The 26883-nt window shown below is 39.3% G+C and overlaps 3 protein-coding genes across 34 annotated transcripts in view; 1 reads left to right on the forward strand and 2 right to left on the reverse strand.

The window, feature by feature from the left end:
• The window catches only part of KASH5 (KASH domain containing 5), a 32646-nt gene extending 20878 nt beyond the window's left edge, over positions 1–11768 (reverse strand). For 9 of the 25 annotated variants that reach the window (XM_087891867.1, XM_087891868.1, XM_087891866.1 and 6 more), the window contains exons 1-4: positions 11468–11681; positions 9702–9811; positions 7140–7256; positions 1243–1423 (exon numbers count right to left, since the gene is read on the reverse strand). In XM_087891867.1, the coding sequence (XP_087747993.1) occupies positions 1243–1423; positions 7140–7256; positions 9702–9780 (377 nt within the window). In that variant the 5' untranslated portion in view covers positions 9781–9811; positions 11468–11681. Of the gene's footprint in view, positions 1–1242; positions 1424–7139; positions 7257–8765; positions 8946–9701; positions 9812–11419 lie in introns of those variants that run through there. The other 16 variants (XM_087891872.1, XM_087891869.1, XM_087891859.1 and 13 more) reach the window with 12 other exon arrangements.
• Positions 11769–14023: 2255 nt separating this feature from the next.
• DKKL1 (dickkopf like acrosomal protein 1) lies at positions 14024–18544 on the reverse strand. The gene is made up of 5 exons (XM_034423288.3): positions 18331–18544; positions 17947–18121; positions 17407–17538; positions 16222–16308; positions 14024–14526 (listed from the first exon to the last, which is right to left on the reverse strand). Exons 2-5 carry the CDS (start codon positions 18079–18081, stop codon positions 14197–14199), a joined length of 684 nt encoding a protein of 227 aa, XP_034279179.1. The 5' UTR covers positions 18082–18121; positions 18331–18544; the 3' UTR covers positions 14024–14196.
• Positions 18545–25760: 7216 nt separating this feature from the next.
• Positions 25761–26883, forward strand: part of TEAD2 (TEA domain transcription factor 2) — a 34028-nt gene continuing 32905 nt past the window's right edge. For 3 of the 8 annotated variants that reach the window (XM_034423289.3, XM_034423290.3, XM_087891878.1), the window contains exon 1: positions 25761–26139. The gene's annotated coding sequence lies outside the window, so the exon portion shown is untranslated. The remainder of the gene's footprint in view (positions 26140–26883) is intronic. The other 5 variants (XM_034423294.3, XM_087891879.1, XM_034423291.3 and 2 more) reach the window with 5 other exon arrangements.

Genomic DNA, 26883 nt, shown 5'->3' on the forward strand with positions numbered 1-26883 from the left:
GATATAAACTACAGGTTCAATGCAAGTAACTTTTCACTGTCATCTATTATAACAAGTATTATTTTACATTTAAAACATTATTCACCTCACTTCTTATTCAAAAAGTTCTCATAGTGGCTGACAAATAGTAAATCAGATAGCCAGATCATATGTATACCGTGTGTGTGTGTGTGTGTGTGTGTGTGTGTGTGTGTGTATACAAAGTAAGCAATTTTTTTTAAAAAAACTTTTTTTATCCTGATTACACAACATGTTGTTGCATATAATTCCTTTTAAAACTATTTTAGCAAGAGATTAAGGATTGACTGTAAGAATTCACAGAAGATACATCTTGGAATAGCATTAGTGTATATCATATTTTTTCTATATTGTGTTGAAGAGATTGTACTCAAACTAGTATATATTATTATTTCTGATGGCATTTAGTTAGTCATGTTAATAACGCATTACTGAGAAAACTAAACAAAAATATAAAACTACTCTTTATCAATCTTTATTTATAATTAACATATGCTTCTCAAAATTGATTCTATGTGAGATAAATTTATTGGAGTTCCACCTTTAGTTTACTTTCTTTATTATTGGCATACCACATTTCTGCAAACTTAGATTGTTGCAGTCAAACAACAGCTAGTACTCATGCTGTGTGCTTCAATTAAAGAAGTTCGAGAAGTTTGATTGAACTTGCAAAAAGGTTTTCTTTTACAGCATGTTTCCCTGGACACAACAGTGAGGAAAGGGACTGAGCTTGAAAGGTAAGACCTGCGTCCCGCTTCTTGCCCGCCCCATCTACCACCCCAAACTGCATACCTAAAGGGAGTGAGTGGCTAAGCGAGGGGCAGAGCCCTGTCATGCCCGGCGAGGGGGGAGGAGAAGAGACGGCAAGTGGAGCCACATCTCTCTACATGCGTCTCTCTTCTCCCCCGCCCCATTGGTAGTACAGGGGTTTAAGGCACCCTGTTATTAAGCTGGTTATTAAGACCAGCTGCCTGCAATTACTGCAGGGTTCGAATCTCGCCAAGGCTCAAGGTTGACTCAGCCTTCCATCCTTTCTAAGGTAGGTGAAATGAGGACCCAGTTTGTGGGGGCAATAAGCTGACTTTGTATAAATATACAAAAGGATGAAGGCTATTGCTGAGCACATTGTAAGCCGCCCTGAGTCTTCGGAGAAGGGCGGCATATAAATCAAATTAAAAACAAAACAAAACTGTAAGTCAATTTCTGAATACTGTCAATACTCACCCTTCCTGTTGACAGTCTGCAATCCAATCTTTCATAACAGTATAGAAGGTAAAAAAATCAACAGTAAGCCCTTGTTCTTCAGGGTCCAATCTTTTGTAGAGAGATTGAAGCCTCCAGTCTTCACAGCTTTGCCCTGTCATTTCTTGTAAGTATTCAATGATGCGGAAAACAGAAACCTGTCCTATAATCAAAATAAAGTGGATTATGAATGTGAGTACAAAATCCAGGCAAGATTTCAAAGGTAGTTTGCCATTGCCTCCTTCCTAGGGCTGAGAGAGAATGACTGGCCCAGGGTCACCAGTTGGCTTTGTGTCAAAGGCAAGATTAAAACTCCAGTCTCATGTTTCTAGCCTGGTGCTTTAACCACTACAATAAACTATATGAACTAGCTGTTCTGTAAATCAATAAAGTCTTAGAAAACTCACAGAAGAAAATTTTGTTTGAAATGCTTAATGTAGAGTAATTTTTGTTTCATTTTTTAAAATGAGTTTCTTATGAACACAGAAAATCAGTTGCAGCAAAACATTATTCTGAAACCTCAGTATAGAAGCAGGGAAAGGTCTAAAATACTCTAAACATTTTCACTAAATTTTAAAACATTTTCAGCTTAGTACATGATTTCCCTATTTTAAGATAAAGGTTCCCCTCGCACTTATGTGCTAGTCATTCTAGGGGGCGGTGCTCATCTCCGTTTCAAAGCCAAAAGCCAACGCTGTCCACATGACACAATGGTCATGCGGCTGGCATGACTCAATGCCAAAGGTGCACAGAACGTTGTTACCTTCCTACCAAAGGTGATCCCTATTTTTCTACTTGCATTTTTTATGTGCTTTCAAACTGCTAGGTTGGCAGAAGCTGGGACAAGGAACAGCTCACCCCTGTTAACGCAGCACTAGGGATTTGAACCACTGAACTGCCGACCTTTCGATCAACAAGCTCAACATCTTAGCTACCGCATCCCTTTTTAATTATATTTTATATTTCCCTGTTAATTATATTTTATTATTTTTCTACATTAACTTTATACATGCCATTTAATAAAAAAACCTTTAAAAAAAGATAAAAATATGTTCATTTTTCAGCTATGCTAATTTTCTCAGCATTTTATACAGTCACTGTTGAACAAAATGTTAGTTATGGGGCAGTTATGAGTCTTTTTCACTTGCCCCCATGATGGCATAAACACGCAATTTACTTTTTCTACTATATTTTCATGAGGTTGGCATTCCTAGCTGATTCATCAATGTTTCCAGCATTCCGTAGTTATCTCAATAACATTTTCCCCATGGATTTGATATGATATGCTCAAAGTACTTTCATTGTTGACGTGGTCAGCATTTCTGCCCAGGATTTCTGGGTTATTTTAGGCTATTGTGGGCATAGCACCTTCTCTCCTAAGTACTGCCTTCCATGACTTTTTTATAATCGGGTGAGACACTGGATACTTCCAGAGTGATCTGCCCATGTAATACCTAGCCAGGGCTTTCAATAGCATTTGTCAGATCTTACATATTGATCATAGATTTAGTTCTCTTTTGAAAAAGTAGGAGCACTGTGCTACACAGATTGATTTAAACTGGGAAGCAGACAGGTTCTACTGTATGTTTTTTGCTAGTTCTATCAACACTGAATACATTACAAATCTTTTGTTGTTCAAGATGTAGTGATAGGGCTGGAAGGGATCTTAGAGGTCTTCTAGTCCAACTTACTGCTCAAGGTAGGAGGCCTTATACCTTCCTGGTCAAATGACTGTCCCGTCTATTTTTGAAAACCTCAGTGATGGAGCACCCACAAATCCAGGAGACAACCTATTCCATTGATTAATTGTTCTTACTGTCAGAAAATTTCTCCTTACTTCCAGATTGGTTCTCTCTTTAACAAACTTCCACCCATTACTTTTTCTCCTGCTCTCTGGTGCTTTGGAGAATAAGTCAATCCGCTCTTCTCTGTGACAACCACTCAAGTACTGGAAGTCAATTATCACATCCTCCATAATCTTTCTCTTCCAATAGCCTACACCGGGTGTCGGCAACCTGCACCTCCAGAGCTGTATGCAGTTCTTTGACACCTCTCCTGCAGCTGCTTGCTGACCCGGTCGCGCGACCTGCTCTCCGCCCCGAGACACTGGCCCAACCCGGCTGTGGCCAACACCAACCTCACTAACACGAGGGCTGACAGGGTGGGAAGGGATCTGGGAGGAGGGTATGATGGAAAGGGGGACAGGCCTGCAGCTGAGGAGCACAAGCCGCAGTGGCAGCTTCTCTGAAGACGACCCTCCTCCTCCTTCTCACGCGACTCCCTGGCCGGCTGTTGCGGGGCCAGGAGCGCATGCACAAGTGGAGATACCCTCCTCAAGCGAGTGGCCAGGCTTGGCCAAAGCACAGTGAAGGTGTGTGGAGCAGGCGGATTGATCGGCTGACGGGCGAGCATCTTTGGCAAGGGTGCTCTGGCTTTCTCCAAGCTGGATCCATGGGGTGGACATGCAATGTTCGGCAGAGCCAGCCCTCTTTTCCTGCTCCACGGGCCTTCGCTGCGCTTTGACTGAGCCTGGCCACTCGTTTGCGAAGGGTGTCCCCATTCGTGCAAGAGAGAGGGTATCCTTGCACGCACACGTGTGAGAGAAATGAGAAAGAGAGAGAGAGAAAGAAGAAAATGGAGGGAGATAATGAGAAGAAAAAGAGAGAAACGAATGAGAGAGAGAGAAGGGGGAGAGGGAGAGAGAAATGAGAAAGAGCTGGAGGGAGAGAATGAGAGAGAGGAAAAGAGAGGGAAACAAATGAGAGAGAGAAGGAGGAGATAAGGAAGGAAGGAAGGAAGGAAGGAAGGAAGGAAGGAAGGAAGGAAAATAGGAAAGAGAAAAACAGAAATGAGAGGGAGAAAGAGAGAGAAATGAAAGAGAAAAGGGGAGAAAGAAAGAAATGAAAAAATGGATGGAGAGAATGAATGAGAGGAAAAAGAGAGAGAAACAAAAGAGAGAGAGAGAAGGGAGAGGGAGAAGGAGAGAGAAATGAGAGAGAGCTGGAGGGAGAGAATGAAAGAGGGGAAAAGAGAGGGAAACAAATGAGAGAGAGAAGGGGAGAGAGAAAGAAAGAAAGAAAGAAAGAAAGAAAGAAAGAAAAAGAAAGAAAGAAAGAAAGAAAGAAAGAAAGAAAGAAAGAAAGAGAGAGAGAGAGAATAGAAATGAGAGGGAGGGAGGGAGAGAGAGAGGAAGAGAGATACAGACTCATTTTCCACAGAAAAAACTGGGAGTCACAAAATCTAGGTAGGGATGGCTGGGTGGGGGTTTCATGTGTCTCAGTTTTAAAAAAAAGTTCACTTAATCAATTCCAACTTTATGAGATATTTTTTTTTCACAAGAAGTTGGAGTTGATTGAATGAACTATTTTTAATCCCACAAACTTTTGTTTCCCTGCACAAGATGGTGAGAAATGGGACAGAAATGCGAAAGAGCTGAAAATCAGGTAGGCAAAGAAATGCTTAGGGAAAGCGAGGGCCTGGGAGGTGGTGGGTGGGTCCTGGGCAGTGGTGGGTAAAGCAAGCTCCACAGCACGGTGCTACAATGCCGAAACGGGCAATGGAGCGGCCCTCTTTTCTCCCTGCTCCTCCTCCTTCCCTTGTGCTGGCTGCTCCATTTCCTATTTCTACATTGCAGTACAGCCCCCAGGATCCACTTTGATAGTGTGTGTGTGTGTGTGTGTGTGTGTGTGTGTGTGTGTGTGTGTGTAATTTGCCTGGCCATACTAACCCCGCAGTCTCCCCTACAGTCAGTCGGTCGGTTGGAGAAACGCGATGAAACTGGACTGGGGTGATGGTGCAAGTGCCCAGAGAGAGGGCTCAGAGTGCCACCTCTGGCATGCGTGCTACAGGTTTGCCAACACTGGCCTAGACATACTGGGCTCCCTCAACTGTTCATCATACAATTTAGCTTCCAGACCCTTCATCATCTTTGTTGCTTTTCTCTGCACGTTTTCTAGGGTCCCAGCATCTTTTTTTATATCATAGTGAGCAGAACTGTACACAATATTCCAAGTGCAGCCTCATTAGTGTGGAATAAAGCAGTATTATCATTTATCATTATTTTGAGGCTATCCTTCTGTTGATGCAGCCCAGGACTCCAATGGTTTTTTTAGGTACTGAAGTTTTGTGTGGTGGCCATATTTTTTCCAATTTAATTATTTTTAACTACTAAGTCTTTTGGTGCTATGGTATTGAGTGTGATTAGTACATGCAGGTTAATCCAGTTATTGGGTGGGTGCAACTGGCAACAGATAAATTCAGAATTGACTCCTAAGCTTAGTCCCTTTTGCAGGCCTGACTATTCCCTTGTAGCATTAGTTGAAGACTGGGTTTGCTTGTTATCATCACTCCTTCCCTCTTCACTCTGCATCCCTCTTCTGTATTTTACCTCTCAACTGGGCTATTTTTGAACCCAGGCTTAGCAGTCTTTCAGAATAACACTAAAACTTGTTAAGAAATAATGTGACAGGTCACAGGTGCAGAAGAGGGATGGCAAAAGGACTAGAGAGAGGATTCTAAGTACCCTTTTAAACTCTCCTCATCACACATAAGAAAAGTGACTGGTAAATATTTCTTCTGCTAGCAGGTAAAAATTTGATGGGAATGAAAATGAAACCAGAAAATCCAATTAATTAATTAATTAATTAATTAATTAATTATATTTCTATACCGCCTTTCTCCCGTAGGACTCAAGGCGGTGTACAGTCAAGAAAAAATATAGATACACAAACATCATAAAATTGCTAATTAAAATTATTATTATAACATAGTTTGGCCCAATTAAATAGAACCTAAAATTAGATAACATTTTAAAATCATTCACATGTTCATGTTTAGCCCCGCCTGTTGGAACATCAGGATCTTGAGGGCATGGCAGAAAGCACGGAGATCAGGGATATTTCGTATCTCAGGCGGCAGTTCATTCCAAAGGGTTGGAGCCCTCACAGAGAAGGCCCTCCCTCTGGGAGTCTTGACTCACAATAAATAAAGACTAAACTTGACTCACAATAAATAAAGATGACCCATTCACAAACCTTCTTACTGTGGCAGAATAAGGATTGCAATGGGATATTTATGTTAGCATACTTTTCTGTCAGCTCAAGGACTGGTGGATAACATTTTTACTGAGCTATCAGAAAGACCCTACATCACTTCAGCAACTGCTGAGTGGTGATATAAAAATGCTTTAAGTCTAGTGACAAAATGATTTAAGTCCTTGAATGCCCTTTACCTACCCTCTTACAAAAATATTTTACTACAGAATTCACTAGTTGGAATGAGGAGAACCTGTATATAAACAAAGTCATTGCAAGCCTGGACTGTTGTATATGCTTCTATATTACACAAGCATAAAAAATTATATGTTAGTTTCTTCATCATTTTAGGTTTCATTTGTTTTTTCAAGCTTATATTCCTCATAGAATGAAGATATACTTGGATAATGGCTAGCAAGATCTAAGACTAAAAAATACAGGTAGTCTTTACTTAAGAACTGGGACTTTCTGTCCCTTAACAATTGAGACTGATAATCTGTCACTAAGCAACATGATCATTAAGTGAGATGTCACATGACCGTGACTTGAGATTTCACTGCCAGCTGGCTGTGAAGCACATAAATGATGATCATGTATCCATGGGGATGCTAAATGTGAAGGCCAGTGGTAAAATTACTTTTTCAGTGTCATCGTAACTTCACACAATTGCTAAGAAGGCCACTTGTTAAGCAAGGACTACCATTAAATCAAACTCCATTAACTGAGATTTTCTGTTGGAGTATATTGGTAAAATAATATTATATTCTCAAAAACTCTTAGCAAAATAAAGAGCAATTCTTTGATTAAATGCTAAGTGCTTCCAAATGATATTAAAATGTTTTTTACCTGTTTCTTGTGGGTCACATGCTCTGAATGTGCATTTTAGAACATGTTCTTCTGAGTACTGGCCTGCATTCAAAATGATATTCTTATTGCTGATACCAATGCTGTCCCGTGTCATTGCTAAGGAATTAAGAAGTTACATTTAATAAAAAATTGGATGTTTTTCTTAAGATTTGCTCAGTCTATTCTTGACCTTTCTTCTCTTTTAAAAAAAAATCAAAGAAGAAAAATCTTAACTGATTCTCTATGGTCAGTGATTCTGAACTTTTTCATATGTATAACTGATTCTGAAATCTATATCTTTTAGTTGTATAAATTGACTGCTAACTTTTTCTTTTGGAACATATATAGGAAATCTTAGGATCTTACAACTTGCTTTTGGGAATAAATCAAACTGAATTCAATGATACTTGCTCCGAGCTATACATATATATGGTTACATATCTATAGCCTCTATATGTCAAATCCTTGTATCTACTCTAAAGAAAGAAAAGTATCTGAACCATTGCTAATTACTACATCATTACTGTTTCCAACATCTTTTTAGGGAAAGTGTTACAAAGATGCTTTGACTCCAGCTGTAAAGTCTTTTAGAGGCAATGAAATGTTTTCAGTTTAGAGTTCAAACATAGACATGGGGCAGGAATGGCTTTAATTGCTTGAACTTCAACACATGTCAACGAACTGCTCCTGGTCCTTTGTGATCTCCAGGCTGCATTGAATACCACTGATCACATTATGATCATATGTATCATAATATGGTCAATGGTCAAAAATTATAATCATTTGATCATATCCAGGATTGAAAACTGGAGGAACTTTTTATTGTAGTTCCACTCCTACCTAAGTGGGTGATTCCCTTGGGCACTCACTTGATGATCCCACAGAGGATTTCCTTTTACCTCTTCTGTTTAATCACCCATTAGTTCAAAGATTGATATCATCAGAATGCTGATTAGACTCAGTAATATATTGTACCCTGGGCTGAGCCAGATATTGTCAATCCCCAATGTCAATATCCAAAGAAACAAGATTCATACAAAATCAGTTTAATTTCAGGAAGAAATGAGTAACTTCCTTATTTTGAAAACTAAATTTAAAAAAAACCCATAGTTGTCAATTGTAGAAATAAGTACATTAAGGTGTGTTCTTTGTCCCCCATCCCACCTCCATAAATTCCTAGATTGAGGCATTGCTGATTTCTTAAGGTTGAAATATCCCTCATTTTCCATATTTTGCTTTCTGTTTCGAGATTCCAAGAATACCTTTACAGATGTCATGACTATCTTGATTCAGTACATGGAAGCTGTGAGGATCTAGACAGGATAAACACAAGTGAGACTGAACTCTAATAAGGCAGCTCCTGTCTGTTCCAGCAGTTACTCTGGATGGCATAGCACTCTTCCTGAAAGAACGGGTCTGTGACACTTCAGGACTCCAAGTCATTGCTAGGATATCAAGGAGGCCTTAATTTAGTGTCATCTAGTATACACAGAGACCCTGAGTGAAAATACTTGGCAATGATATTTTCATTCATGCCCTCATTACCACTAGAATAGACTACTACAATGTGCTTTGAGAACTACCTGAAAATTAGAATTGGTGCAGAATGTAACCATATAACCATACCATCTATATTGTGGGTGATGTACTGGTTTCTAATAGGTTTCCAGACTGAAAGTGTTGGTTTTACCATTTAAAATCCTAAATGGTTGATTCCTAGTATTTGCAAAACCATCTCTTCCTGTCCAATTTGTTCTGCTGGTTGTATATGTTGAGGGTGGGTTCCCAGACTACAAGAGATGACATCTAGGAGAGACGTGAAGCAGTTCTCTGTTAAGGGCTCTATTTTGTGGAATAGTCTTTTTCTAGAGGTCACATTATCTTTAAAAAACCCTGTCAAATGGAGTTGTTCTAGAGGGTTTTGAAAAATTGATATGCCCTAACATGGATTGGTGCCATCACATTTTAAAATTTGTTATGGTTTATTTTAATGTTTAATTTAATTTTGTGCATTATATTTTTATAATTACAAATTGTCAGGAATTGTGCAATTTTGGTAACACATAAATTAGATATTCTCCTATATTTAAATAATCCATAGCTTTAAAAATAAACATTCTTTTGATTCAAAATAAAATTTTAGCTGAAAAAATGCAAGTCTTTAATTATCTAGGTGCTATAGGACAGACAGGCAGAGCCGTGGGGGAACGTACAGCAGGGCATCAGCTTAATGTCTCTATGTAGTGACAAGAGGACTATGTTCACACACACCCAATGCCGCTGACCTCTAAAAAATTGCATATCCATAACCCAAATACAGCCTATGCATATCTCATCCAATTGCCATAATGATATGTTACTGAATGTTTCTCATTTAAATTAAATTAGCAGCCAGTTGTATCTGAAACTTTGTCATACTTAGGATGCCAATACAAACTAAAATATACAGTACATTAATTTTAATAGAGTTAAAAAGGAAGGGATAATGGTTCATAAAGCAGATAGTCACTATGGTAAATATAAACTGCTATATTAGCAATTTCAGGAATAGCTAATACTTACTACCTGCTGACAAAACTGCAGTTAATTGCACAACTGTTGTATTCTCAAGAGTGTTGTGATAAGCATTGTCCATCATCATTAATGAGTACTTCCTCGCTGAAGCCTTTGACCTACAGTAGAATTTTTTCATAGGAAAAAGATGACATTTTTATCATCTTGCAACAAACAAATCATAACAGTTCTACAATCTATAAAAAAGAAGTCTCTTTAGTTAATTACATAACAGCCTTTATGGTTGTAATAAAATATCTAATGGAATGTCCACAAAAAAAAGTCATTTATAAATTGGGCATCAAAGCTTCCTATCTACTCATTATGCAAAAACCTGATAAACATTTAAAATATGAATGTTACAAAATCAGTTAATATTTTGGAATTTACTTTTGTTCTCGGTAGTGGTTGGAACATTCTTGGTTAGTATATATATTACATTTGTGCAACAAAAGCCTTTGTTTTAGGCCTTATACTGTTAGAACTGGAGAAGTATTTAGACCCGTGATGGTGAATTTATGGCACGCATGCCAGAGGTGGCACGCAACACCTTCTCTGTGGGGACACGAGCCATTGCCCTAGTTCAACTCCACCGTGCATGCGCGCAGGGTTCCCACCAGCCAGCTGGTTTTCAGGTCTCTGCTGTGCATGAGCGGAGGCGTGGCATGTGCAGGGTCCGCACATGCATGGGGAGGGGCGCGTGCGGGGGTCCATGCACATGTGAAAAGTGTGCATGGAGGGTCCTCACATACATTGCATTTGGGGGAGTTGGGTGGACATGCGCGCATTCATGCACGCATGCACACGCTTTGGGCACTTAGTCCGGAAAAGGTTAACCATCACTGATTTAGACTATGTAGTAATAAATCTCTCTAATCAGGAATAATACTTTTCTCCTTTTCATAGGACACTGTGATGTTTTCATGTAATTGGAACAGATTTCCCAGACTTCACACTGTCAAGAAATGAAAATATTACTTTATTTCTCATCACACAGAGAGATTAGGAAAGAAATAAACTGTTCCCAGCATAAACTAGGCACTTCAGATTTATTTAAATACATAATATGCAGTTAAAAATTAATCTCTCCATATGAACACATTATTTCATTTGGCCAAATGATTTGAAATTTCCAACCCGTGTGATTGGTAAAATTTGATTATATAGGTGGCATATAATCGATCGATCAATTCATCCAATCCCACTATAAATGGCAGATTCTAGGACATTTGAGACCCCCTTTTTTAAAGGAAATGGTAGTATATTAGCAACCGTGCAATATTATTCTTTTAGAATAATGTTCATTAAGGAAGACAGAAGGAATTTTAAAGCACTCCTCAAATCTATGAGGATGGTATTATAACAGAGATTATACCTCACGAGGCACTGTAAGGGTTAATAGCTATGAACCCCATGTTGTACTAGTTAGTAGATTAGGCAATGCTATTAAAATTCGGTTTGGAACAGTCAAGAAAGCAGATAGGTTTGTCCGACAACCAATTTGCAGCATTATTACAAATCTGCACGCGTTAAATCGACTGAAGAGGGAAACCCTGCAGCTACCAAGCTAGCGAGCACCGCAGTCCTTGAAACGCTACACCCTAGAATAGGAGTCTCCAACCTTGGCAATTTTAAGACTTGTGGACTTCAAGTCTTAAAGTTGAAGTCCACAAGTCTTAAAGTTGCCAAGGTTGGAGGCCCCTGCCCTAGAAGGCGTTTTTGCTCACGGCGTGGAAGGATTACTACAGCAAGAGGGAGGAGTTCACGGCGACCACCTCAGCCTTGGATGCGCTTCCGAGAAAGGCCGTCCCTTCGCTTGGCGAAAAGAAAGAGCGATGGCGACGGAAAGGAGCGTCTTCCCTCAGACAACAAAGGAAATTAGTGGTGGGGGAGGAGGAAGAAGGGGAGCACAATTCCTCTTCCAAGGCGCGAGCCAAGATGGAGGAGGGGCTTGGCGGTTGGGGCGCGCGCCTTCTTCCAGGCGCTTGTGGGGGGCGGGGGGGGGAAGGCGGGAAAACCTCAAAGGGAAGTTAATGGCAGGTGCTGATCCCTCAGCGCCTGGCAAATGCGAGTCCCTAATTTGCCCCGGGGAACCGATAGTTCACTTGGTGATAGGATAAGCCAGGAGCAAATAATGCCCTATTTTAAGGTCTACTTGTTTGAAAAAATGGTTCATTGGGATTAGCCATCTCTTTTTTTCAATACACTTAGCCCTCAATTTAACAACAGTTCATTTAGTGGCCATTCAAAATTACAACGGCGCTGAAAAAAAGTGACTTATGACTGTTTTTCACATTTATGACAGTTGCAGCATCCCCATAATCACGTGATTTACATTCAGATGCTTGACGACTCACCTTTATGACGGTTGCAGTGTCCTGGAGTCATGAAATGTCCTTTTGCAACCTTCTGACAAGCAAAGTCAATGGGGAAACCGAATTCATTTAACAATCGTGTTACTAATTTAAGAATTGCAGTGATTCACTTCACAAATGTGGCGAGAATCATAAAATGGGGCAAAACTCACTTAGCAAATGTTTCACTCAGTAGCATAAATTTTGGGCTCAATTGTCATAAGTTGAGGACTACCTGTATATTAAGGACCTGTTCTTATCATAGCCATCCTCCACTCTTGTGTTGATCAACATCGTGGGATAAAAATATGGATTATCAGTTACTTTATATATTAAACTTGAATTGTAGAAAGAATGTGCCTCTAAGTCATAGTTGCTATTTCCTTCAGCAATAAATAGTACTAGTACTGTAGTAAAATTGTGGTTTGTAAATGGCAGCACTCCCTTTATTGCTAGGAATCATGAGGATTTTCTGACAACTTTTTTAGATCCAGAAATGGGGTTAATGTGTCAACTAGCAGATTTTGCTGTCACCTAATGCTTTTCTGCACTGCAATATTATAGAGTATTATTTCAAGATGATATTTAATTCATATCCTAAAGTAGTAATAGTACTACTTAACTATTTCAACTACCAAAACGTGAAGGAAAATAAAAGTATCTGCATTGGTCGTGCTAGTGGATAATCCATGGTGACAGGAAGAGGTACTGCATTTCATCTTGTGCTCCTTGTGCTCTCTGTGACTTTCAGTACCATTGATCATGGTATCCTATTGGATTGGCTTTGAGGGTTGAAGTTTTATAGTGGTTCTTTGTTGCCAGTTCTAATCAGTGTTGGTGGGCAGAGAGACAGAGCCTGCAGCCCGCCCCTTCAGCAGTACTGCAGAATGCAATGCTTTTTTCACCTTTTGTTTAACATCTACAAGAAATTTTCAGATGAGGTCATCCATTTTTGAGTTCCAATATCATCAGTAAGATGATTATATCCAGTCCTAAATTTTAATCCTATGCCATGTAGGCAATGTTGTTGAAGTCCTAGCTAAGTATGTTGTTGAAGTCCTAGCCCAGTATATGGAGATTATGTGGGTCTGGATGGGAGGAACAGACTCAGTATTGAAAAGACTATGTACATCCCCCCATACACACCACTTCTAGGAATACAATTCTGTTTTTAACTCTCAATAGAGTGGTACTTTTCCATATGATTGTGTTCCATAGGTTCTCGAATCTTTTGGACTCTCAATTCCTATTCAAAGAGCAGGTGGCACTTGTGACCAAGAGGGTTTGCACAGATACATTTGCACCTTTTTCTGAGTTGGAAGGCTATTCAGTCAGTCATGCCCTGGCCACTTCACAATTGTTTTACAGCAATGGAGCTGCTCTTGAAGACCATCCAGAAGCTACAACTGGTCTAGAATGCAACAGCGCAAGTAATGATAGGAGCAGCACATGAATCTGTGACCCTACCTGTACTGCTTCACAATCTGCTCTGGTTACCAGATGGTTTCTAGGTGCAGTTAAAGTTGCTGATTATCAATTTTAAAGAACTGTATGGCATGGGGCCTGGCTATCTAAGGGATCATATATTTCTATGGTCTGTTTGATGTGATTGAGGAGGATACTGTAGGTGTGTTTCAGATTCTATCCATCAAACAGTGTCATCTTATGGAACCTAAGTAGTGTGTCTACTTGTTTGCAATACCTACCATTTCGAATACAATGTACTCCCAGAGATTCATGCAGCTACCATCATGACGTTTGGAAGAGTTAGTGATAAAAGGAAACCAGATCGTCAAAGAATACAGTGGCCTGACACCATCAAAGTTGATGCCTGCCAGAGCATGGAAGAACTCAAATAGTGCAAGATTGGAAAAATCTGGCCAATAGAATTGCCCAAGAGGTAGACACAACTGAATGGATAACATCATCATCACCATCATAATATTCCAGGAAAAAAATAATTATTTCATGAAGAGCTTTTTCAAAAGGGTAACTTTTATTTTGAATTTTTGAAGGAAACATTTCCCCCTTTTGTAGGGCCAACCTCATTTTAAACTTTTGATGTGACAATAGAAATATTTGGGAAGCTAGAACATTTTTCACTTGCCTAGGTATTATGTTTTCCCAATGCCTCATATGTTTTTAATGCCTTATATTTTCCTCCAGAAGAAAAAGAAATGACGCTTTCGTGGAGTGACTTTGTGGTTTGGGGTCACAGGCAGGTCCTTCTTAATTGGATGGGGGGCTGCTAAAAGCCCATTCCGAATGGCCAGCAATCTGTGCCTCTTATCACTGATTGGCTCTTCTTTTACCAGTTTGGCTTCAGGCATCTGCTGACTCTGATGCTGGGGCAAGCGAAAAATAAAAAAAGTTAGCTTTGGCCGAAGCTGAGGAAAACCTAGCTTGAAGATCTTAAGCCCAGCAGTTGTTCTCTCTGGCTCAGCACTGTTTTCTTCTTCATTAGACATTGATTTATTGTCCTAGAAAGATGGAGATAAAAAGCAATAAAAATGGGGAAGAGGAGTATTATTGTTGTCTTCTGAGCGGTCTACATTTCTAATCATCCTCACCCTATATTCCACCAAAAAATTTTGTTCCTCTATAAGGATACACAATAATTACGTTGCCCAGAAGTGCCAGAATATATACTCCAACTCCTCTGTAAGATCCTAGAGAAGGGTAGCCCTGAAGGTTTGAGTGAATTTGTTAAACCTATATGATCAGAGAATGTATGTTAAGAGGGGGGGTTATTTTGGAATCCAAATTCTTTGATCCTAAACTCTAAGATAGGGAAATACGAGTCTAATCAAAGATTAGTAAAAGGAAGGGACTCATGAGTTCTGGTTATGAAAATGGGTTGGACAGATGGTTATAGGTTTTACAAATGCTGTTAACTTTAATCATTGAATAAATCATCTTCAGTAAACTGTGCTTTAGTATCTAATTCTGGGAAAGGGTCAGAGAACAAAGAAATTAATTGCCTTTGGTCCTTGCTTAAATGTTTTTAAAAGGTATTGAATTGCCTGCTGTCAGACCTGTGAATAAAAATCCAAATTTTCTCACATTGGGAAATGATATAGTAGCTTGCTGTCAGGATCCTAGTGAGGGAAGACTAACAAAATCCTAGAACAAATCAGGAATAATCAGTCAAGTTTCCTATACCTTTTTTATCTCATATCTAACAAGTTTGGATTCTGCTTCAATTTTAATGAAATTTTTGTATTTCATTAAAAGAGGTAGTTGAGATATTAAAAATGACAGCACTACTAATTTCTTTGATTCCCATAATAGACAAGGTGGACAAGTGATAAACATGTAAGTTATGGCCCTGGCATCCTTGCATGCAACAGAAGCACAAGTATTAAATGGTGAAACTTGATTATGACATCACAATGCCCACTTCATTGTTCTGGCAGTTTTTTTTTTCACTGCCTTGCCTCAAGTTCTTTAGAGCAGAGTCCATTAGAGGGTAATAATCAGTTGACAAATTATAGAAGAGAAAGAATGCTCCTGTTTGCTATTGTTACATAAAAACACCCCCTCCTCCCAAAAAATCCATTAACCTTAATATGCAAAAAATAGATATAGCTCACAATATAACATTAATTTCCCAATCATATTTGTTAAAGCTTGCAGGCAGGCACTATGAGGAATTCAATATGGTCATTTAGAAAAGATAAAAAGTCTTATCAGTCATGATAAAAAGTCATGACTGGCACACTTGCTTGCACCACCCATTTTAGAATCTTGCAGTAAAGTATCCGATCTTTAGGTGGTCAGGTCTATACTTTAGGGGCAAGAAGGCAGATGAAAAATTACATGAAAAAGTAGCAAAATTACATAACTCATAATGGCAGGGAAAGGGGTTGGATGAAGGTTTGAGAGGGTTTTTTTTCTAATTAAATATGCCAATTTCAAGATTTACACCACACTTTTTATGGATTTTTCACTTTAGAATAACAAAAAAGGTGTCTGTTTTCAGCGGTTATAGTCAGAAGGGACTCCAAAGATCACAGAGAGAGGACTCCAGGGCTACATATTACTTACCACCAATATATCCCCACCTGTCTCTTCAACACATTCTTTTCCTCTCTCATACACAGAAACATGTACAGTACACAGCCTAAATCTGACAGGAAAAGGTAAGCAAATATGCTCATATTTTGCATACTGACCTCCTCCTTTGGATAAACCTCTTTTTGCTCAATAGAGGTCAAAGATTTCTCTGAAAACATCATATCACCTGTATGGTTATCAGTCATCTACAAAGAACAATATAAGGTTGAATGGGATTAGCAAAGAGAAAGGATATGTTTTCAAAAACCCTAATGGTTAAGGCATTGCATAACTATGGGATCTTTTGATCAGAATTTCCATGCATCCCCTCCAATGCACAGGGAATACCCATTCCATCAATATGATTTCCTGTCTGATGGTGTTGAACTAGACAGTAGGAGAGGAAAATGTATGTTCAAATATGCTCCAGATTATATAGAGAGCCACAGCAAAGAAGCAATACAACTCGGAACATTTAAATCAGGTTCCTGCCATGACTGGCCTCAAGTTTAGACAAAATCTGTGGCAGTTTGTCTTCCTGGAACTCTCTGTTAGAGCACTGCTGAGTAAGAGACTACTAGGCACTCACTGGGCAGTAGAGAGGTCTCAAAGCCATATTTATGATTTCCCATAATACTCTTGATACCAATTTTCCCTGGGACATAGCCAAAATGAAAATGATGAATTGCAGAGCTAATTGCCAAAGAATGAGGGCAATCTCAAAACTGTAAGGGGAGTGCAGGCCACTGGCAAGCCACTGAAACTATAGCTACTACGGTACCAAAAAATGCTGACTGATATTGGACTTCCTTTATACCTGTAACAGAATAAGATTAAAAAATGCCAAAGGAATAGAATCGATTGTGTCATTTCAGTAAGCAGAGTTTGGGATTTGCTTTACTGAACTTTGCTGAATATACCTACCAGGCAGAGAGCCAAATTAGAATTATCCTCCTTATGTGCTTTTTTCATATCCACAGACAGTTTTCTTTAAAATTGAGAGCAAAAGTGTATCCTACTTCTATCATTCTGTGCAGTTTGCCTCACCACTTTAATCTGCTTCCTATTTTAAGTAAGGCAGCAGGTTATAAATATTTTAAATGCATAAAAACTTTTAATAGCTGACTCTACATCAAAACAGAGAAAATTAACTTTAAGACATTGAAAAACAAACCTCTCAGAACATAAGTTAGGGCTCTATATAGCATACATCTATCAATGTTTCCAAGTGAATATAGCTATCCAAGATTCTTAATGTTTAAATAACCTATATGTTTCTTTCCCATTTTCTATAGTTTACTCACTTTATTGATTTCATAGTGTCTGAAAAAAGTGGAATTTCCCACTCTCCGCTGCTTATTCTCCTCATGATGGTAGTTGGGGGGCAGCTTATCGATGTCAACTGGAGTATCAAATTGGTCTTTCCCCAGCACTTCCTACAAATGGCAAAGAATGGTCCTTATGTATGGTGTAGAGAAAGTAAAGAAGTTATACTTAAAGTCAATGAAAATTAAAAAGTGCACAGACAATCCTATGCCTCAAAAATATTTCCAAGAATGGACTTGCCAAAATTTTGCTAAAATGTGTAAAATTCAGAACATAAATCAGACAAAAATTTGCTTGCAATTATTACATCAGCTTGAATGTAAATTATTCTCTACAGAGCTGCCAAGTATGTTGTCCATTTATTGTGAGGAGTCTCCTTTTTCTAAAAGGATACCATAGAGTAGTACTTTAGTTTAAAACATCAAAGCTTCTTAGAAAATATCTGATAATTGCACAGCGCTAGAACTTCTCTATCACTTGTCCAGAAAGAATTGGATCGTTCTTCTTTTGCTCCTTACCCGACTTTGCTCGAAGAGGTTGCTAATCTTCTGGAACAGTGTGTCCATGGGGGGGAGGAAAGTAGCAGAAGCTGTACCCCCCTGCTTCAGAGATGCCAGTCCCCATAGCCAGCACAAAACTACCAGTAGCAGCATCTTTGCCTAGTCAGCTGTTCTGCAGTTACCTGAACTAGACCTGCGTAAAAGGCAGAAACAGGAGGAAAGATCAGAGAAGAAATACCTTACAAACACTGCTCCTTCTAGCTATTCTCTAGCCCCTTGCTTGTTTATATATCCCCTCCAAATATTCCTCCATCATCTTCTCTTTTCCCACAATAATTCATGTATCCGATTGGTGAAACTGAGCCTAAACAACCCTCTGTCTCCTCCCCAAATCCTACTCACAAAGAGTACTGCCATCTACAGTTGCTTCTCAATAGCTCAAGTTATTCTCCTTGCATCTGGATTCAGTGATCAGCCTGCTAGCTCTCCACCGTCTCTACCAAATTCTAATCTGTTCCTTTCAGCCAACAGTTGATTTTTTAAAAAAATTCCAGAACTTGCCGACATCACTGAACATTGGTCAGGTTATTGTTTCTCTATAGATCAGGAGTGGGTAACTATGACACCTTTATGACCTGTAGACTTCAAGTTCCAGAATTCCTTAGCCAGCATGGCTGGTTTAAGAATTCTGGGAGTTGAAGGGCACAGCTCATAAAGGGGCCATAGTTGCCCAACCCTGCTGTATTGTTGGTCTGGATTAGAAGGAGACTGTTATTTTCAAATTCACCCTTCCCTATTCTGGGTCCATTCCAGAAGTATTTGATATAATTCCCATAATTACCAAGCAGCTTTTATAGTTGGAGATAAAAGGAGCCATAAGCTGATGTTTATCAACCTCAGTAACTTTAAAGATTTGTAGATTTCAATTCTCAGCTGGTTGGGAATTCTGGTAGTTGAAGTTCACACATTGTAAAGTTGTTGAGATTGAGAAACATTGATTGAACACATCTGGAGAAGGCTAAGTATTTAAGGCCTATTCCCCTAACAAATTACAATTTCTATTGTATGCACAGATAAAACAAGAAAATGAGATACAGGATAAAAGAATTCTCAGTTTAAATGTTCAAACTTTTCCAGTTAGGAGGGTACAGTATCAGATGACTCCTTCAATCCCATGATTCAACACCAACAATATACAAAAACAACACCATGCTTAAGAGAAATATAGTTTATTTGGTTAACCCAATATTCTTTGATCACAAAGTACATTGCATCATACACTAACCATTGCCTGAACTGGCATGTCAAAGGTAGTTGGCTACCTTGTGTTTGGGTCTGTTGCGCAAAGACCATCAATGAAACAGATATTTTCAGGATTTCTTTTAAAAAAAACTGTAAGAAAGGTACTGTTGGAAGAAATGTCCATCTGGGGTCAGTTCCAAGTGGGAAGGAAGACACTGGAAACATGGAAACTACTTGGAAAGATTGTTTAATGGTGGACAGGACCAAATGGTTTGAGGTCCTAGTCAAAAAGAGCACATGGGTGTGTGTGAGACAGAGAGGGAGAGAGATTTATACCCTCTCTTGGACTCTGCCTTGGAGCTTCCTCTTCCTGTGTAAGGGCAGATATCCTGATTGGTTGTCAAACTCCCACGGGGCCATGCAGGGGTAACTTTGTAGATTGTCTTGAATCCCAGGCCTGGTTGAATCTTGTTGGGTGATTATGTAAGGAAGGGGCTTTGGGCAATTCCTATTATGGCTTAATGACTTTGTCCTGATTTGGATCTTAAGTGAGGGCTAATCCTATCATGTCCTGAGGGCTATGTCTTTTGTTTTGTAGATAAGATGGCCAAGCCTTTGTCTTGTAGATAGGTTGGCCCCAAAATATCTGCTGGGGGAAGGCAAGGAGCTGAGTTTGTCTTTAGAAACATGTTTCTCCTTTAGGGAAAATATAATATTTTTCCTTTTTAATATTTCATTTTTTTTAGGACAGGGGTGGGTGCTAACTTCCTACAGTATCTTGTAGACAAGAAATTTTGAAATCCAAGAATTAAATCAGCCATTTTATTTCATAAACTCGTAGCTAGGTTGATAGATCTACATCTGGTGACAGAGAAATTCCCTGAGGATGGACTCCAGCACCAGTCCAAAAGTTCAGAAGACTAAACCTCTAGTCCCGGTGACCAACCCAGATTGGATTCTGCAACATTATCCTGAAATGTATATTTACTTTCATTTGTGATAGTTCCACAATACAAAGAACTTCGATAAAACTCTGTGGAGATTCTCAGTCATCCAGATCATGGTTGTGCTTTTCCAAAAGGCAACTAGACATTCTTGGTTGTTTTTTTTTCCTTTGAAAATGTTCCACTTCTCATCCAAGAAGTTTCTTCAGTTCTGATAAAATTCCAGTTTTCTTGTGTTACCATTAGATGGCAGCCTAGAGTTTTGATGAAACTGGTAGGTCTTGGCCCTAGAATCTTTTACTACCGAATATTCAAAATGCCAGGAAATGTGTTTTACACACCCCCCCAGGGAAAAATTGAGTGAGGGAGTATATTCATAACTGGGAAAAAGAGATTACATCATTCCGAACTCCCTTCCTGAGTTCATACAGTAAATTCCAAACCTGAGAGTGAAATACTTAAGCTGATCTGGGACAGAATATTTTAATCTCTTTATTAGGTCAGTTTCTTAATATGTATCCAACTTTCTACAACTTTGAGGTTTGTGCCACTGAACAAATGCACAATAAGTAAATATTTCCTTTACTACTGGCCAAACAATATTGAATATTCACTTGCAACATGTATATTGCAACACTTTCTATTGGGTATATATATATTTTTGGGATTTGTAATCCGCCTTTTTGCCAACTGACAACCTTCAACAAGAATGATAAATAACAATGTAATCAAAACATAATTTAAAAGAAAACTGTACTAATATACAACCATAAAAGATTTGTGTAAACATACACATTTTTTGTTGGCATCTTTTAATTGTGAACAAATCAGCATGAAAACTCATTATTTTTCCTATACTTTTATATATACTTGTGTTTTGTGGGATGAAATACTAAAATCAGTCTTGGTTGCAGAGCACCTGTGATTTCACCTTTTTTTTCTCATCGCAGCAAATCTCACAGACTGTGCAACTAGCAAGTAGGAGGCTTAAATCTATTTTCCCACTCCATAGTTTGATTTTTATATTGTGCATCATGGAAATTTAATTCATCTTTTTAATTAAAAGAAAATAGATTTAAAGCAGCACATTTTGAAACTGACATCAAAAGACTAGGGCACCAGTTTATGCTTTAAAAATGGCATACAATTTTTATGCATTGTATACATCGATATATATTTTCTGTTTGTTCAATATGCAAGTCTTTGTGAACAATATCAAACTTTTCTACAGTTCTATAGCCCTCTTCCTTTAAATGCAATCTGGACAGCTATCGATATAGAAGATACCAGCTGAATACCCATGCTCCACTACAAAACTATGTGATCAGGTTTGATAAATCGACACAGCTTGAAAATTAATGAGTAGTTAAGATTGGCGTCTCCTCTCCCTTTCTCTCCTCAGCCTTGCCCCACAGAAAAGTCTCCTATCCTATCTCCTTCTCTCCCTCAGCCTTGCCCCACAGAAGCCTCCCCTATCCTATCCCCTTCTCTCCCTCAGCCTTGCCCCACAGAAGCCTATCCTATCCTATCCTAACCCTTTCTCTCCCTCAGGCTTGCCCTCTCCTATCCCCTGCTTTCTGCTGTGAAAGTAAAACTGAAACTGAAACTCCTCTCCTCTGCTTGTGTTTTGCATTTGGAACAGATTTCTTTTCAGGTGGAGAGGAGGAGTAGAACTCCTTAGCATCAGAGCATTTTAATAATAATATAGGAAATACTAATGTTCTGGTGGTCATTTCAAAAAATCCTTTCTTAGTGAGCACCTAGAAGCCAAGAGGAACATATGTGGCAAATTTCAGGTTTGTAGGCTTCTGGAGATTTTGTGATGATGCATGAGTGGTATCTCGCTTCTATATATATAGATTATGAAATAACCTCAAGTCTTTCAATTAGGGGACTGTGCTCTGTGAATACATAGACTGGGATCATGGATCATACTCTATCATGATTTACTTAAACATGGTTATATCAGTGGTGAAATCCAAACTGGTTTGCTACCGGTTCACTGGCCACGCATATGCGCTGCGTGCCAAACACGCACTGCGTGTGCATGTATTTCCTGCTTTCCAGCAAAGCTAAACTGCGCTGCACAGCTGATACCCCCCCCCTCGCTATTCTACTTACCTTCCCAAGCCTCCTTTTGGTGTGTGTTGTGTGAGTGCATGCACAGTACACACAAAAAAGGCTTGGGAAAGTAAGTAGAACAGTGAGGGGGGGATCAGCTATGGCACGAGATTTAGCTTTGCTAGAAAGCAGGATTTCCTGCTTAATAGCAAAACTAAACCCTGCTGTACAGCTGATTGTTGGAAATAACCGGTTTGGAGGAACCAATAGCTTTTTTTAACTACCAGTTCACTTGAACCGGTAGCTAACTACTGGTTCGCCTGAACTGGTAGATTTTTAAACTGCCGGTTCAACCAGACTTGTAGCTAACTACTGGTTCACCTGAACCAGTAACTTTTCTTTACTACCAGTTTGCCTGAACCGGTAGTTTTTATCACTACTGGTTCGCCCAAACTGGAGCAAACCAGTAGCATTTCACTCCTCGGTTATATGGTAGCTTAAGTTCACATACCACACTAAGTCTGAAATTTATTGTTTAATGGCCCATTTTGTTTTATTGGTTTTGTCATTCATTGGATTATTTTAATCTGGGCTATCTGATTTAACATTTTAGCAGTTTTTATGTTTTTTCCACTTTTGTACATTGACAAGAGTCTACTGTAATTGGACAGCCAATAAATTTAAATAAATAATGCTATAACCCACCATACAAACCACAATGGCTGCTTTCACATAGAGATGGAAGCTAAATGACCCTACCTATGAAAAAAAATATTATTATGGTTGATATGGTCCTTTTTTGCTATCTGTACTTTTAATGTGAGGATAACTAAACAACTACCTCTAAGAATATCCTAAAAACCAGATTCATAACACAAAAGGCATCCCACTGGCCCTGTAATTCTGGACATTGGCTCCAAGACCCAACAGGTATATGTGAGCTGACTACCCTAAAGTGGTAATCCTCTATCTATCTATCTATCTATCTATCTATCTATCTATCTATCTATCTATCTATCTAATATTGCCACCTATTCACCCCTGGTGACTCAAGGCAGCTTACAGAATATAAAACCACATTTAAAACGTAAAACTAATAAAAAGAATCAAATACATTAATATAGTATAATATAATAAAATCACCCCCCACCTCACCCCGCCCTGGCAACAGCAGATCACTCAAACCATTTAATGGGCTCCATCCCACTCTGGATTCCCCAGGCTCACTGGCAGAACCAGATTTTCAGCGCCTTCCGGAAGAGTGCTAGAGTGGGGACCATTCTAATCTCTGGGGGAATGATGTTCCAGAGAGAGGGAGCTACCATGGAGAAGGCCCTTCTTCTGGGTCCTACCAGGTATATTTCCCTCAGGGATGGGACCCGCAGCATTCCCTGCCTCTCCGCTCTGATGGGTTGGGTAGATGTGACTGGCAACAGATGGTCCCTCAGATAACCTGGTCACAAGCCATTAAGGGTTTTAAAGGTGACAACCAGCACCTTGAATTGCACCCGGAAGCAAATCAGCAGCCAATGCAGCTCCCACAGGAGAGGTGATACATGTGCTTACCGGGGGCTGCACAAAACCATGCAGGCTGCTGCATTTTGCATCAACTGGAGCTTCTGGATGCTCTTCAAGGGCAGCCCCATGTAGAGAGTCTTGCAATAGTCAAGACAGAAAGTGACTAGGGCATGAGTGACTAAGTAAGAATTGCTGATCCAGGAATTTATATGTGAATACATGTGGCTGAATTCAAATACTTTATTTGAACATATTGCACTCTGTCCCCCAAGTCTTATCACTCATCCCACATTTTAAAGTATTTTATCCTTTCTCTCTTATCTTTTTCTTGTTTTATACACATCCTAAAGAGTCCTGGGAACAGTAAAGCATAAGTCTTGTTTGATTAGATCATCTTGTCTGTGATTGGGGGATAGAAATGCTATAGCTATGGGACATACTTTATAACTGAAAGATCCAAAATCACATGTATCTGAAACTTTAGATAAGTCTTTCCCAGCCTTATCTTAAACTCTCGGAAAGCAGTTGCCAGTCAGAGTCTGAGTTCACTCACCAAGCTACAACAATAAAGAGATTTGTTTGGTTTTGGCTTTGAATGTAAATCCAGCCATTGTGGTCAGCAAGCTATGTTTATGGCTTAGTCCAGTGATGGCTAACCTTTTCTGGACTGAGTGCCCAAAGCGCATGTGCACGCGAATGCGCATGGGCCGAACCCCCAAAATGCAATGCACATGCAGGTCCTGTGCATGCGCCCTACGCATGCACACGCGCCCCCTGCACACACACGCACACACACACATACACACACACACACACACACATGGGCCCCTCGCATCGGCCCCACCCTCTGCATGTGCGGCAGAGACTTGGCAACCAGCTGGCCGGCAGTAGGCACGTGCACATATGCGGCGGAGCTGAACGGGGGCAACAGCTCATGTCCTTACGCATGCCATAGGTTCGCCATCACGGGCTTAGTCCAATGTAAGAATTGTGATATTTTTTAAAAAATCAATATTAAAACAAACCATGGCTTAAAGCATGTGTGAACCTAGATAGTTTTCACCAATTGTCTCGATTCTGTGCTCTGATTTGCATGGTATATTTTACTGAATAAATGATTGGTTTGGTTTACACAAACCTTGCTTAGCAACCATTCATTCAGCAACTGTTTGAAGTTACAATGGCATTGAATAAGGAAACTCATCACTGGTCCTCTAAGCTGTTTTATAATTCATGTTTACAACCCACAATTGCTGAGGTGATCAATTTAGTTTAGTAGTTAGGCACCAGGCTGAAAGGAAGAAGACGGGGAGTTCAAGTTCTGTCTTAGCCATGAAAGCCAGCTGGGTGACCTCAGGCCAATCACTTTCTCTCACTCCCAACCTACCTCACAGGGTTGTTGTTGTGAAGAAAATATGAGGAGAGAGAAATATTAGATATGTTCATTTCCTTGAGTTATTTATAAAAATAAAGGACTTGAAATGAAAGAAAAAGATGTTGAATAACCATTTGTCTGAAGTGGTGTAGGGTTTCTTGCTTAAGCAGGGGGTTGGACTAGAAGACCTCCAAGGTCCCTTCCAACTCTGTTATTCTATTCTATTCTATTCTATTCTATTCTATTCTATTCTATTCTATTCTATTCTATTCTATATAAATCAAATCTAGGCCAATATAAGACTTTTATTTCAATACCTGGGTCACTCCACCACCAACTAAATGCCTCAGGAAGAATTTGTAGGTAACAGCACATTCTTGTTTTCAGCTATTGGCATTCAGGAAAGGCCATCGAAATAGTATTTACCTGTAATACTGCTTGAATTTTAGCTGGCACTCATCTATGAATATTAGCTTGTCAGATTTCTTTTAAATGCCATCTAAAGTGTCTAAATTTTCTGAAAATTATCAGTGCAGACCCAATTATTTGTCCCAGCATTTTCAAGACTCATCATGATTGATAAAGATAGGACACATTCTTCCTCCAAATTCCTTTCCCGTCCAACATTTTCCTCCCGGGGGGGGGGAATGATATCAGTCTTCTAGGCCCCGCCCACTTCTGCTTCCAACTCCGCCCCTTCCTCCCCCTGTGAAACTGACTCACTGCTGCTAATTTAATTCCTCTGCTTCATTCCAAGGATTCCAGAAGAAAACTGTCACCTTTCCAAAATACCACGCAGGCCTGTTGCTTCTTTGCGTACACTACCACATCTTAACTCTTTTTTTTTTTTTCTTTCCAATCCTAATGAGTGGGCAGTAACTTCTTGGAGGAGCCAAAATTAACCCTACCAGTGGAGCGCTTCTTTATTATCTCTCACTTTTTTTCCCCTTGCCCTTCACAACTTTTTTTTTTTTAAATAAAGCAAAGTTCAGATAAAGTTTTTCCTTTCCTTTTTCCCCTGTTCTCCTTCACTAGCACACACAAAACCAAGCTCTTGAGTGTCTTCTGAAAGTAAGTAAGACTCTTCCCTTCCAATTCATCCTTTTTAAAGAAAACAGTGATTTGTCAGATTCTTGTTGGGAATAAATCCTATTAGAAAAGATACTAATTAAAAATGTGGATTCTGCTGCGCAGCAGGAAAGTAATACTGCAATTAACTTTTCTGTATTTGTGGGGTGGGGGAAAATACGTTTAACCCTTGAATTTAAATGTGGGGGGAATGATCTGGGATTTTAAGGAGGTATCTATGTAGAACTGCTGTTTTTTATTTCTCAGTTGATTGGATATTTCTGAAAACCAGCCTTTGTCACCTAATTTTGTTAACCTAAATATGAGTACTGGTTTTCAAAAGATTGTTCACACAGAGTATGTCTTACTTTCGTTCTGTGTTCTTAAAGAGCAAAGGGAGAGCTCTGTTTACATGAGGAAAAAAGTATATTATACATGAGAAAGCTTTGGAGAAAAACTGGAGAAAAGGATCAATCATTTGTATACATGGATTGTGTACCTGGACGTTTTTCTTTGTTTGGAGAAAGGGGAGGGAACTGATAATGTTTTGTTTTTAAGCCAAGTCTGAGTGTGCAACAGTGGTGATGGGGGGGGGTGTTGGTTGGGCAAATGAGATCTGCTTTGATAGTTTCAATTGGGGGTGTGTAAATTCCATTGCTGATTACATTTTATTAGTCTTGGGAAACTGGGCTGTAATTCAGGAAGGGACGCATAGCCACAATCATAGCTGGCATCCAATAAAAATAA

This window comes from Pantherophis guttatus, chromosome 4 (genome assembly GCF_059756535.1).
Source record: "Pantherophis guttatus breed Tessera chromosome 4, ASM5975653v1, whole genome shotgun sequence".
Classification (NCBI taxonomy): domain Eukaryota; kingdom Metazoa; phylum Chordata; class Lepidosauria; order Squamata; family Colubridae; genus Pantherophis; species Pantherophis guttatus.